Genomic DNA, 15,130 nt, shown 5'->3' on the forward strand with positions numbered 1-15,130 from the left:
GGATTGGAGTTTCAGCTTCAGCATCAGCCCTTCCAATGAACATTCAGGACTGACTTCCTTTAGGATGGATTGGTTGGATCTCCTTGCAGTCCAAGGGACTCTCAAGAGTCTTCTCCAACACCCCCGTTCAAAAGCATTAATTCTTCAGCACTCAGCTTTCTTTATAGTCCAACTCTCACATCCATATGTGACTACTGGAAAAACCATAGCTTTGAGTAGACAGACCTTTGTTGGCAAAGTAATGTCTCTGCTTTTAAATACGGGCCTAGGTTGGTCATAGCTTTTCTTCCAAGGAGCAAGCGTCTTTTAATTTCCTGGCTGTAGTCACCATCTGCAGTGATTTTGGAGCCCAAGAAAATCTCACTGTTTCCATTGTTTCCCCATCTATTTGCCATGAAGTGATGGGACTGGATGCCATGATCTTAGTTTTCTAAATGTTGAGCTTTAAGCCAACTTTTTCACTCTCCTCTTTAACTTTCATCAAGGGGCTCTTTAGTTCTTCTTCACTTTCTGCCATAAGGGTGGTGTCATCTGTGTATCTGAGGTTCTTGATTATTTCTTCCGGCAATCTTGATTCCAGCTTGTGCTTCATCCAGCCTGACATTTCATATGATGTACTCTGCATATAAGTTAAATAAGCTAAATAATCTACTTATTATAAATTGTAGCCCCTGAATTTACCATACATGAATAGTAAAATTGACTCACTCTGGGACTTCCCTGGTGGTCCAGGGGCTAAGTCTCCACGCTCTCGATGCAAGGGGCCTGGGTTCCATCCCTGGTCAGGGAACTAGATCCCACATGCCGCTACTAAGAGTTTGCATGCTGCATGCCTGAACTAAAAGATCACTCATGCCATGACTAAGACCTGGTGCAGCCAAATAAATATTTTTTAAAAATGTACTCACTCCATTTTATAAATATTTAAAGTAGCTGTAATAAAAATTCATACTTATATTTAATATAGATGGACTCTTTCTACTAACTGTTACAAGTTCTTTGCCTCATTGATTTCTCCAAGAGACGTGGGCAGTAGGTGGACACGTGGCCTCAGGCAACCTGTCATTCTGTCCCCTTTGTAATCCTTGACAGATACGATCCCAGGGAGCGCTGCATAGCACTGTGAGTGTACTGGGGTCACTGAATTGTACAGTTTTAAATGGTTAAGTGCACGTTATGTGAATTTCACTTCAATTAAACAAACAAAGAGTAGGACCCACACCTCCCATCTAGACCCAAACAGTCCTGCACACTCCGTTCCCGGGGCCCTGTGCAACCACACCTCATACTTACTGTCTGTGCTTCAGGAAGGAATATGCTCTCCCCCATTCCTTCCCTTTCTGCAGACACCCCCTCTTACGTAGAACTTGTCTTTCCTTTTCCCGGGTCTAGCAGGCTTTCCTCGGGGTCTTAGCATGGTCCACTCATCCGTTCATTGTCTTCCTGTCCCAGTTCAGACATCATGCATTGAGCTCACCAATGGCTTTGCTGACCATCTTACCAAAAGTTGTCGCTCAGTTCTGTTTCATGCATATGCTATCTTTGTGGCTTGAGATCATCTTACATATTTATTTACTTCCTTTTTTTCCTGTGCCCCCTCACTCAGGGATGGTGGCGAAGAACATTGTTCACCACAGTATCCCCGTTCCTTGAGCAGTGCCTGGCACATAGCATATAGCTTTTAAGTATTCGCTGAATGAATGAATGAGTACATTTAAAGTTGAGTATTCACATGACTTACTGACAAATGACTCACCTTATGTGTAAGAAATATAAGCCTGTATTTAAGTTCATAAATACATCTGTATGATTCAGAACTATTATTAACGCTTTACAACACTTTAACTGTGCCCCCTTTCCATTTATTCTTCTACTCTTTCTTAGCTAAATATTATCTATCAGTAGTTTTGGATGTTTCTTTTTACTTGGAGTCTGTTTTTTCTTCTTAGCTATATACTTTTTTTTCTGTCTTTCATCACATAGTTTCTCGGCATAAAGATACCTGGTGGAAAGAATCTCCCACAGTTACCAAAAATAGCCAAAATCTTTTCAATGAATCATGAAATACTAATTCAGGAAAGGAGAATCTTCTTTGTTACAATTTCATGTGTCTGAAAACATGTATCATGAAACCTGTGTGGTACATTTATTTCTATATTAGAAGTATTAATAAGTTACATTTTTGTGGTTGCAGGTACAGATTCAAGTGAGAAATAGCAAAACTTCTTTTGACAAGTTAAAGATGGATGTTTGTCAGAAAGTGGATTTACTTGGAGCTAGTCGCTGCAATATGTTGTCTCACTCACTCGCTACCTACCAGGTACCCACCTCCATCGTCAGCATGTCCTTGCAGTAAAACAATGAGTGGTGAGATTCCTTTTTAAAAGTTGTCTAAAGGGTGCAAAAAATTGTATAATTTATCAGATTCCTTTGATTTTGTTAAACTTGACTTACTAAGGTTATGACATTCAGAATCATAGAACACTAGACTGGAAAAGACCTTAGCGATTACCTACTCCCATGACTTCACATTATTCCCTTTGATGTCCTAGAAAGGAGAGACAGACAGGCATTTAGGAGCTTGAGAGGAGTCAGGATTCAAGGCCTCTTAGCCCGGTTCATTCAGAGATGCTCCACTTTGAACTAGTTCTACACACAATTTCATTTGAAGCAGAGATGCTGTGACCCAAAAGTTTAACACTTTTCTATCATTGGTGGATGAGGAAAGTGAAAATTAAATGAGACTTAAAGGAAATGGTAGTGTTGGGCTTAAAAACTTAGGTTTTCTAAGTCTTAGGTTCAGTCCTGCCAAATCCCCATTCCACCCCACTGTAATCTCAGAAGTCTCATTTGTGCTTACTTTATCCCAAGTCACACATGAATAGCATACAATAAGTAAGTTAGGTATTAACAGGTAACAGTTACTGATTTTTATCAGTCAGTGGCAAAATAGAATAAACTTTTGCATAGGAGAATAGTAATAAACTAAAGGAGATGGCATTCAATGCTGTTTTTAAGGAATCTACCTAATTCAGTTCAATTCTGTGGAATTTAAGAATCAAGACAAATGACACTTGAGAATCAAAGTACGTGGTAATCTGTGTAGCATCCGCCGGAAACTCAGCAGCTGTTTGCCCAGCTCTCCTTTGTCCTTCCCACTCACCCCCTCACTTTGAACGGGAGCCTTGAAGCAGTGAGGAAAATGTTCAATTACTTGGGTTAGCTTGATAACACATTTTTTTTTTGACAAGTCTTTCTTGAACCCTAAATGAAAGTCCAAATTTAATGGTACAAATTATTTCACTCCAATTAATAAAGGCTTGCACAGGCTTACCAGCATAAAATTTACACATATAGCTCTGATGCAAATATGATATTTTGGTGCTTTGACCATTTTCCTCCTGGATTCCTTGGAAGGCGTTCTACTCTGCCAGCTTCATTCTCTTGGCTGCAATACTCCCTGGCCGGCTCCGGGTGTGCGTCAGTACTGTATGCACACGGGGGACGTTTCACGCAGACACAGTGCCGGTGCTGGGCAGAGGTACTGTCTGCAGAGCTTCCTGGTTCCCAGGACGTGGAAGTGGATTGTAGACCCTGCTTCTTGTTACTTGACAACAACTATTTGTCTACGACAGTGAGGAAAAGTAGCCCTGAAAAGAGGAGAGGAAGCAGGACTGTAGTGTCGCCTTTTCTTTCTCTGCAGAGAACACTGCTTGGATTCTGGGAGAAAACAGCTCGAATGATGTCGCAGATCCCCGGGCCCTGTCTAGGCCTTCATCCATACGCCTTTGTAGCTCTCAAGGTACCTTCCTTTCAGTGCTCTTTTCTTAGATATATGACACTTCATCTGGATGATAACTTGGAGACTGCTTTTTGCTAAGCCTAATTTCAAAATTACAAAACACTGGGAATCATTTTTCCATACTCTTTCAGCCAATCATTTTTATGAAGTTCCCAGATTCCAAATGCTGCCAGCAGCACTAGACAAATACATGGGCACACTACTGGTGGGCTCATGATATTAGTAGATTGGGTGAGAAGGGAATAAAAGAAAAAGTGAAAGGAAAATTAAAATGCAAAAAGAGAAGGTAATGGAAAGAGGAACAGGTGATGGAAAGCGGTCATGTGTTTTCAAATATGACCACATTGCCTACCTGACAATTTTAGGAGTTAGTCTTGTTGCTTTCCTTTTACACTTAGGTCACAGATGTGATCCACGGTAACATTATGCCAGTTTTGGCCATTATGTCTGTGTGATCGCTGCTGAGGCATACCGAATTAGATCAGCTCTTTCCATAACACCTACATGTGAGACATACTCTTCCTGTCGACTTTCTGTGTGCGTGGCTTATCCAGCTGAGATGCACCATGTCAATCATCTCTTCCGTTCTAGTCGGCTACGTTTCAGTTCCTTTGAACTAATCATTCTGCTTTATTTTCAGTAGAGCTTGAAAATGTTAAGTTTGCCTAAGCTGGATGTGATGTTTGTGATGGGTTCATATCCTATAACCGTATGTTACTGGGGCTTGGTGTAGATTTTTAAGTCAGGACCTGACATAGCATCTTCCAGTCTGATAGATTTGGGGGTTGTTGTTGTATGTGTGTTTTGGCTTTTTACTTTTCTATGGTAATGTTTTACTGGATAACATACTGTGTATTTAGGCAACTTTCATACCCAATTTCAGCTCAGACTTGAAGTTGAAAATCTTTAGCGTGACAGTGCTGGCTAGCAACAGAGTGAGGTCTTCTGTGGCATATCTTGGGGTGGGGGGCCCTGTGACGAGTCCACAGTGTATGTCTTGGCCACGGGCAGCCAGGATACAAAGGACATAGGGCTCGGGTCAAATTATATCATTACACGTCTCCCACTCTTCACTGCAGAGCTCTTCCCGTTTTATATTGTTCTTTAGAATTTTTATTCTCATTTTTGTTTGCACAAAGAGAAAAAAGATTCCTTCCACCTACTTAACACTAAATTTCTTATGCTTAGCAACTACAAGACTCTCCAATGATGCTTACTGAAGACCACAGGGAGGGACGAAGAGAAGACAGTTCTCTCCCTGAAAACCTCAGTAGGTAAGCGGACAGAAGTTACAGATCGTGCTGGGAAGTTCTGGATGCCATTGTATTATGTACTTGGAAAGAGTTGTTTCTTCTTTGGTTTACCAAATACTGAATACTTCTATGTCATTTTTCCAGTTAACATTAGACATTTGCTCTGAAACTTACCCCCTAACCCCAGTTTCGGCATGGCAGGCAAAGTTGGTGATAGGAGTATAGAACAATTGGGTGATAACCCCAAATTATTTAGTGCAGGATACTGGGTCTTGTACTCAGAGCCTGTCTCTAGTGAGTCCCAGAAGGGACAGCTTGAAAAATAAAGAGATAGGTGTTGGTGGCTATGAGATGGAAGCTGGTGACAGCTCGTCTCCAAGACAACACCGAGGGGACTGGGATGGAGGCCCTTCTGTGCTCATCCTTCATGTCGCCTGCTCCCGTTAGTTACATGTTACCTTCGTTTTCCTTGCAGACCCGCCACTTGTCATTTTAACTAGACTGCACTGAGTGTAATGATGAACCCAGAAATAGGCCCAAACAATGACAACACTGTATTGTTGAGTGAAAGGTGATCTGAAACACAGGCATTTCACCCTTTTCTCTAGGGGGATCTCCAAACAAATTTTTTTTTTTACCACCTTGGATATACAGATGTTTTAGAATATAGATTAAGTAATCAAATGTATAGATATAAATTAAATATATTAACTTAGTTACATATATTGAGACTTTAAATTGTACATTGTTTATTAATTTAGTAACTATATTTGTTATCACATTTTATGAAAGTTTTATTCGGAATCTTCTCCTGCATCTTCAGCTTTACGAAAGCTGCCTTTCAAGTTAACTAACAGGTTCCAAAGTACCTCACCCTCTCTTCTGTCCAAAATGTTTAAAACACAATCTATGTATACCATCATTGAAAATTTCATTCCATATCAAACTATTTGTTCTGTAGGTTTATTTCTGTGGTATTTGCAAATAAATACTGTATTGCTTTTAAGTGTCTTTAAAGGCTTGTTTTAAAAAAACCCAACACTAGAGTTGTGAGTTTATACCGCAAGAATAATGAAAAATGGTTCTCGGGACTTTTCTGGCAATCTGGTGGCTAAGAGTCTGTGCTTCCAATGCAGGGTGCGTGAGTTCCATCCCCAGTCTGGGAACTAAGATCCCACATGCTGCTCGGAACAGCCAAAAAAAAAAAAAAGGATAAAACTTTCTTTATCTCATTTTTTTACATTATTATACCAGATGGATGATAACACTTTCCAAAATTAGTTTTGGTTGAGAATGTTTTAGCCAAATGTGCCTTATTTTGTAAACATCAAATTCTTGTTCAAAATAGAGTACTCCATTTTTTCTACAGTTCATTCCCTGTAGTTCCAAAGTACTCTTTTTTTTTAAATCTCTTCTTTAAAATTTTTAATGTTTTAAATAGTAAGTCTTTGTTGGTTATCTGTTTTAAATACAGCAGTGTGTATGCGTCAACCCCAACCTCCCAATACTTTACTTGCCAAGAATTCTTGAGCAAAAACCTTTTAATGCTTGGAAACTAAACTTCCTGCTCGATGGCTTTGCTGGCGGATGCTCTGTGCGTGTCGTGTTTCACACAGCGCTCAGCACGCTGGACGTGGTACCTGGTGCTTCAGTCAACACTCAGTATATGTGCATTTAAAGAATAAGAGGTGAAAGGTTACTTTTACAGTCTATGTAGCTCTAGAAAAGATTTGTCTCGCATTTTAGGAGATCTGCCAGACAACTGCCTCCTCAGTTAAAAAAAAACTCAAGCCACACAGAACTGTTTGTAGAGTATGAGTTCCCAATGTATTTTAACCAAAATGTTTCCATTTTTCTGTTTTACTTTAGGTTAGTTTTGTCGGATGAGGAAGTGAACTTGGGAAGTGAACCAGGTAAGATGGCAGATTCGTTAAAATGTGAAATGATCACATACAAACGTGAAAACAGCTTGTTGCAGCCTTTTCAGAGAGATTGTATTAATACTCATTTAATTAAAAAACGTTAAGTCGCTTTATGTACAAACACTTCTGAGTGCTCTTTTCCCCCCAGCTTTATTGAGTTGTAATTGACATGTAACACTAAGTTTAAGGTGTACAATTGGGTGATTTGGTACTTGTATGTATTGCAAAATGATTTTCACCATTAGACTAGTTAACATATCCATCACCTCACATAGTTACTATATTTAATTTGGGATGTGGTACTGGGCTCGGAGGCTCCCCAGGGTCACTTCTGGGGCATCCTGGTCAGGTGGGCCAAGGGCCACGCTCCCCTATTGGGGGGGGCTGCTCACCTGCTTCCCTGCCTGGACAGGTGGTAGGATTTGCTCTGCAGCTGCCCGGGGCCTCAGTCCAGGCTTCCTGCTCGGGTGGAGCTAGAGACTGTGGTTGGCAATGAGTTAGCTTTCAGGCAATCATAATTAGAGTGTCCAGTTATCTTCTTTAGGGAATTCTGGCCTTCTTTAAGACAGTTGCTTTTAGAGTAGATATTCATTTCACAGGGCAGTATGATTGTTTCAAAATTATTCTCATATTTAAATTTGTTATTTTTAAATAAATATACATTATATGTACAATCAACGTATATATGAATTACTGTAGCTTTGGAGCCAGAAAAATCTGGATTTGAAGCCTAACTTTTTAAAAAAAAATGAGTCATTTATGCCTTTTTCATATTTCTCTTCTGAAAAATGACTCATACACTCCTACCTGACAGGAGGCTAGATATATTTATAAACTATGTAGCACATAGTAGGTGTCCAATATTTTTTAAGCATACACATAAATACAGACCATACTGATAAAAGAAACTAAGAACTATAATAGTCATGAGCTCATATATCTAACATACCATCAAACATATGTTCCAAATGTTATCTGATTGTGCATACATAATCCTGTAGCCAATTAGAGAATATTTTTTAATATTGTTGTAGTTTCAACATCCACTTATAGAATTATTTTATCTTTTATAGCCTGCTGTATCGGTGGTTATGTCCCCTTTTTGTTGAAGTATAGTTGATGTAATATTATATGTTACAGATATACAGCAGAGCGATCACACCTTTTAAAGATTATGCTCCATTTATAGATATTGTTGGCTATATTCCCTTTGTTATACTACTATAGAACATCCTTCTGGCTTATTTTATACATGACAGCTTATGTCTTTTCGTCTCCTCTCCCTGAGTTGCCCTTCCCACTTCCTTCTCCCCATTGGTAGCCACTACTTTGTTTTCTATATCTGCGAGTCTGTTTCCTTTTCATTACATTCACTAGTCTATTCTGTTTTGCAGAGTCCACATATAAATTATATGCAGCATTTGTTTTTTTCTGTCTGACTTATTTCACTTAGTATAATGCCACTCAAGTCCATCCATATGGCAAAAATAAACTCAGAATGATTAAAGACATAAATGTAAGGCTAGAAACCATGAAACTCCTAGAAAACCTATGTAGAACACTCTTTGACATAAATAGCAAAATTTTCTTTTGGATCTTTCTCCTAAATCAAAGGAGATAAAAGCAAAAATAAGTGGGACCTAATTAAATTTAAAAGTTTTTGCACACACAGCAAAGGAAACCATTGACAAAATCAAAAGACAACCTGTGGAATGGGACAAAAATTGGCAAATGAAATGACCTATGAGAAATTATTATCCAAAATATATAAACAGCTCATACAACTCAAGATCAAAAAGACAACCTGATTAAAAAATGGGCAGACGACCTGAACATACATCTTTCCAAAGAAGACATACAGATAGATGGCCAACCGGAACATGAAAATATGCTCAACATCATTAATCATCAGAGAAATGCAAATTAAAACTATAATGAGGGACTTCGCTGGTGATCCAGTGTCTAAGACTTTGTGCTCCCAATGCAGGGGGCCTGGTTTCAATACTGGGTCAGGGAACTATATCCCACATGCAACAACTAAAGATTCCATGTGCTGCAGTGAAGATTGACAATCCTTTGTGCACCAGCTAAGGCCTTGAAACAGCCAAATAACTGTTTAAAAATAAATAAAACTATAATGAGATATCATCTCACACCTGTCAGAATGGCTGTCACCACAAGTTCAGTTCAATTCAGTCGCTCAGTCATGCCCAACTCTTTGCGACCCCATGAACTGCAGCACGCCAGGCCTCCCTGTCCATCACCAACTCCCGGAGTCCACCCAAACCCATGTCCATTGAGTTGGTGATGCCTTCCAACCACATCATCCTCTGTTGTCCCCTTCTTCTCCTGCCCCCAATCCCTCCCAGCATCAGGGTCTTTTCCAATGAGTCAGTTCTTCACATAAGGTGGCCAAAGGATTGGAGTTTCAGCTTCAGCATCAGTCCTTTCGATGAACACCCAGGACTGATCTCCTTTAGGATGGACTGGTTGGATCTCCTTGCAGTCCAAAGGACTCTCAAGAGTCTTCTCCAACACCACAGTTCAAAAGCATCAATTCTTCAGCGCTCAGCTTTCTTCACTGTCCAACTCTCACATCCATACATGACCTCTGGGAAAAACCATAGCCTTGACTAGACAGACCTTTGTTGACAAAGTAATGTCTCTGCTTTTCAATATGCTGTCTAGGTTGCTGATAACTTTCCTTCCAAGGAGTAAGCATCTTTTAATTTCATGGCTGCAATCACTATCTGCAGTGATTTTGGAGCCCAGAAAAATAAAACCAGCCACTGTTTCCACTGTTTTCCCATCTATTTGCCATGACGTGATGGGACCAGATGCCATGATCTTAGTTTTCTGAATGTTGAGCTTTAAGCCAACTTTTTCACTCTCCTCTTTCACTTTCATCAAGAACCTCTTTAGTTCTTCTTCACGTTCTGCCATAAGGGTGGTGTCATCTGTATATCTGAGGTTATTGATATTTCTCCTGGCAATCTTGATTCCAGCTTGTGCTTCTTCCAGCCCAGCGTTTCTCATGATGTACTCTGTATATAAGTTAAATAAGCAGGGTGACAATATACAGCCTTGACATACTCCTTTTCGTATTTGGAACCAGTCTGTTGCTCCATGTCCAGTTCTAACTGTTGCTTCCTGACCTGCATATAGGTTTCTCAAGAGGCAGGCCAGGTGGTCTGGTATTCCCATCTCTTTCAGAATTTTCCACAGTTTATTGTGATCCACATGGTCAAAGGTTTTGGCATAGTCAATAAAGCAGAAATAGATTTTTTTGGAACTCTCCTACTTTTTCAGTGATCCAGCAGATGTTGGCAATTTGATCCCTGGTTCCTCTGCCTTTTCTAAAACCAGCTTGAACATCTGGAATTTTCACGGTTCACATGTTGCTGAAGCCTGGCTCGGAGAATTTTGAGCATTACTTTACTAGCGTGTGAGATGAGTGCAATTGTGCGATAGTTTGAGCATTCTTTGGCACTGCCTTTCTTTGGGATTGGAATGAAAATTGACCTTTTCCAATCCTGTGACCACTGCTGAATTTTCCAAATTTGCTGGCATATTGAGTGCAACATTTTCATGGCATCATCTTTTAGAATTTGAAATAGCTCAACTGGAATTCCATCACCTCCACTAGCTTTTTCGTAGTGAAGCTTTCTAAGGCCCACTTGAGTTCACATTCCAGGATGTCTGGCTCTAGGTGAGTGATCACACCATCGTGATTATCTGGGTTGTGAAGAACTTTTTTGTACAGTTCTTCTGTGTATTCTTGCCACCTCTTCTTAATATCTTCTGCTTCTGTTAGGTCCTTAGCATTTATGTCCTTTATTGAGCCCATCTTTGCATGAAATGTTCCCTTGGTATAAGACTACAAATAATAAATACCTGTGAAAAGGTGTAGAAAAGGGAACCTTCTTACACTGCCGGTGGGAATTTAAATTGGTGCAGGCCCTATGGCAACCAGTATAGAGGTTTCTCAAAAACTAAAAATAAAATTACCATATGAGCAAGCAATTCCACTCATGGGTGTATATATCCGTAAAAGATCCCCAAAACAGTAATTGGAAAAGATACATGTATCCCATTGTTCATAGCAATAAGTGTCCATCAACAGATGAAAATAGATAAAGAATATGTGGTATGCATATAGGAGTACTACTCAGTCATAAAAAAGAATGAAAATTTGCTCTTTCCAACAACATGAATGAACTAAGTGAAATAGGTCAGAGAAAGACAAATACTATATAATGTCACTTATATGAGGAGTCTAAAAAATAAACTATTGAACATAACAACAATAGAAAACCCAGCATTACTGATAGAGAGGAAGCTCGTGGTTACTGTCAGGGACAAGGACGGGAGGAGGGAAAAAATAAACTACAAGGATATATTGTACACGACAGGGAATATGGTCAATATTTGATAATAATTATAAGTGGAGCATAACTTAAAAATTGCAAATCACTATGATATATACTTATTATACTGAGGTATAATTGACATATAACATTATGTTAGTCTCAGGTATACAACATGATTTGCTATATGTATATATTGTAAAATGATCACCACAATAAGTCTAGTTAATATCCATCTTCATACACAGTTACCATTTTTTTCTTGTGATGAAAAGTTTTAAGATTTACTCTCTTAGCAGCTTTCAAATATGCAGTATTTGAAAGTATTACTAACTGTATAAACTGGGCTTAGAAAAGGCAGAGGAACAAGAGACCAAATTTCGAACATTCACTGCATCGTAGAGACAGCAAGGGAATTCCAGCAAAACATCTACTTCTGCCTCATTGACTATGCAAACGCCTTTGACTGTCTGGATCTTAACAAACTGTGGAAAATTCTTAAAGAGATGGGAATACCAGACTACCTTCCTTGTCTCTGAGAAACCTGTATGCAGGTCAAGAAGCAACAGTTAGAACTGGACATGGAATAAAGGACTGGTTCAGAATTGGGAAAGGAGTACATCAAGGCTGTATATTGTCACCCTGCTTATTTAACTTATATGCAGCATATATCATGCAAAATGCCGGGCTGGATGCAACACAAGCTGGAATCAAAATTGCCAGGAAAAATATCAACAACCTCAGATATATAAATTATTCCACTCTAATGGCAGAAGGTGAAGAGGAACTAAAAAGCCTCTTGATGGGGGTGAAGGAGAAGAGTGAAAAAGGTGGCTTAAAACTCAACATCAGAAAACTAAGATTATGGCATCCAGTCCGATCACTTCATGGCAAATAGAAAGGGGAAAAGTGGAAGCAGTGACAGATTTTCTTTTCTTGGGCTCCAAAATCACTGCACACAGTGATTGCAGCCTTGAAATTAAAAGATGCTTGCTACTTGTGAGGACAGCTGTGACAGACCTAGAAAGCATATTAAGAAGCAAAGACATCCCTTTGCTGACAAAGATCCATATTGTTAAAGCTATAATTTTTCCAGTAGTCACATACACATGTGAGAGCTGGACCATGAAGAAGGAAACCACCAAAGAACTGATGCTTTCTAACTGTGCTGCTGGAGAAGACTCTTGATTGAGAGTCCCTTGTATTGCAAGGAGATCAAACCAGTCAATCCTAAAGGAAATAAATCCTGAATGTTCATTGGAAGGACTGGTGCTGAAACTGAAGCTCCAGTACTTTGGCCACCTGATGCAAAGAGCCAACTCATTGGAGAAGACTCTTGTGCTGGGAATGATTGAATGCAAAAGAAGAGGGTGGCAGAGGATGAGATGGTTAGAGATAGCATCACCGACTCAATGGACATGAATCTGAGCAAACTTAGGGAGATAGTGAAGGACAGGGAAACCTGACATGCTGCAGTCCTTGGAGTTGCAAAGAGTCTTACACTTAGCAACTGAACAATAGTAACAAAGTACTAACTATAATCAACATTCTATAGGTTACATCCCCATGACTTACTCATTTTATAATTGATAGTTTGTACTTTTTAACTTCCCTCACTCATTGTGCCCCCACCTCAGCCTTTGGCAACCACCCCTGTTCTCTAAATCTATGAGCTTAGGTATCATTTGTTCTTTACACACCACATATAAGTGTGATGGTACAGTATGTGTCTTCGTCTGACCCATTTCACTTAGCATAATGCCCTCAACGTCCATCCGTGTTGTCATAAATGTTAAGAGTGTATTCTTTTTATGGCTGAATAATGTTCCATTGCGTATATGAACCACATTTTCTTTTTTCACCCATTGATGGACGCTTAGTTTCTTTCAGTGTCTTGGCTATTGTAAATAATGCTGCAGTGAATATGGGGGTGCATGTATCTTTTTGAAATAGTGTTTTTATTTTTATTTTTTGGATAAGTACTCAGAAGTGGCATTGTTGGGTCATATGGTAGTTCTATTTTTAGCTTTTTTGAGGCACTTCCATATTGTTCCCCATAGCCACTGTGTGAATCACATGGAATGTGAAAACTTTTAAGAGGGCATGGATAGAACAGAGGACCTAAATATTTGTGGGTATTATAAAATTGTTATACATATGTAATCTTTATCTATAATCTTTACATTTTTATATATGTGGATTATAATCTGATTTGGTCAGTTGAACAGTTGGGTTTAAATTATTATAAACTACTATAGTAAATAAGCATGCCAGATTTTCTCTTTTTCAACTTAATCTTTCATGTGCTTTTGTTTCAGCAACTGAAGATCACAAGGAAAAAGATTCTCGAATCAAAGAATTTGTAGCACCTCAGTTTTCTGACTCTGAAAATGGTATAATTTCACAATATATGTGGATAATTTATTATTTAAAATTCTTTGGCTTTTATTTACATGAGAATCTGATAGGTCTTTACACAGGAATGCGGTCCTGCACTTTTACGTCATAGCATGTCACAGTGGAATTAAATCCTCGTTTATTCCGCGTGTCGGCCCTGCGGCGTGTGTCTGTAGCTGTGAGGACGCGCAGGACTGCTGTTTATCTCACTGTCCCGTGCCTCCACCACCTACCCGTGTGGGCACTCCGTGAACACTGCCTTGAACATTTCTTCCAAGCAGTTATGTTGCATATGTTTTCTTCCAGTTTGTCATTTGTCTTTTGACTTTTCTTATAGTTGTTTCTTGCCATGAAAAAAATTTGAAACATTTTATATAGTCAAATTTATTAATTATTAAAATTATTAATTTTATTTTATTATTTATTTTTAATAATAATAAAATAATATATTTTATTATTTATTATTAATTTTATTTTATCGGATCTAGATTTATGTCCTATGCAAAGCCCAGGTTAGAGGAATTCGTTTATGCTTTCTGCTAGTATTTATATAGTTTTTTTGTTTTTACCTTTAGATCTCCAATTCATTTGAAGTTTATTCACACATATGGTGTTGGAACAATGGATTGAATGTTATATTTTTCCAAATATCTATCCTTTATTTTTTTAAATGCCATCTTTGCCTCAGTAATTTGAGATTAACTTCCACTCATATGCTAGATTTCTATACGTATTTGAGTCTGTTTCTGGACTTTCTTTATAGCTTATAGATGTGTCAATGCACCATTGCCACGTTTTTTATTTAAAGACTTACTTATCTATTTTTGGCTGCATCCAGGCTTTCTCTAGTGGTGGCAGGAGGGGGCGACTCTTCATTGCAGCATCCAGGCTTCCATTGCAGTGGTTTCTCTTGTCGCAGCACACAGGCTTATTGGCTCTGTGGTATCTGGGATCTTCCGGGACCAGGGATCAAACCCCCTGTATTGGCAGCCAGATTCTTAGCCACTTGATCACCAGAGAAACGCACGTGGTTTTAATTATAGAAAGTTATCTTGTGTGTTTTTGTATCTGGTGGGACTAGTATCTTCATCTTCATTGTTTTCTTAACTATTCTTGGGTGTTTACTTCTCAATATGAATTTTTTTTTATCAAATTGTCTGGCTCCATAAGAAAGTTTCATTGATACTTTGTGATCACATTAAGTCTGAAAACTGACAGGTTGATGATGTCTAGACATTCTAGACAAAAACAAGGGGCATCTTTCTGTTAAGGTTTACTTGTATAGCTTTCATATATAGCCTTCTTATGTAGGTTTTGAACATTTCTAGTTAGGATCATCTCTGATATTTTCTTTTATTGCGATTATAAATGACATTTTCTTTCCATTTC

At 38.8% G+C, this 15,130-nt stretch overlaps 1 protein-coding gene across 5 annotated transcripts in view; it reads left to right on the forward strand.

The window, feature by feature from the left end:
* The window catches only part of ICA1L (islet cell autoantigen 1 like), a 59,702-nt gene that overhangs the window by 28,786 nt on the left and 15,786 nt on the right, over positions 1-15,130 (forward strand). For 4 of the 5 annotated variants that reach the window (XM_043910366.1, XM_043910364.1, XM_043910365.1 and 1 more), the window contains exons 6-10: positions 2,195-2,320; positions 3,704-3,802; positions 4,991-5,076; positions 6,925-6,968; positions 13,663-13,737. In XM_043910366.1, the coding sequence (XP_043766301.1) occupies positions 2,195-2,320; positions 3,704-3,802; positions 4,991-5,076; positions 6,925-6,968; positions 13,663-13,737 (430 nt within the window). The remainder of the gene's footprint in view (positions 1-2,194; positions 2,321-3,703; positions 3,803-4,990; positions 5,077-6,924; positions 6,969-13,662; positions 13,738-15,130) is intronic. The other variant, XM_043910368.1, reaches the window with a different exon arrangement.

This window comes from Cervus elaphus, chromosome 8 (genome assembly GCF_910594005.1).
Source record: "Cervus elaphus chromosome 8, mCerEla1.1, whole genome shotgun sequence".
Taxonomy (NCBI): domain Eukaryota; kingdom Metazoa; phylum Chordata; class Mammalia; order Artiodactyla; family Cervidae; genus Cervus; species Cervus elaphus.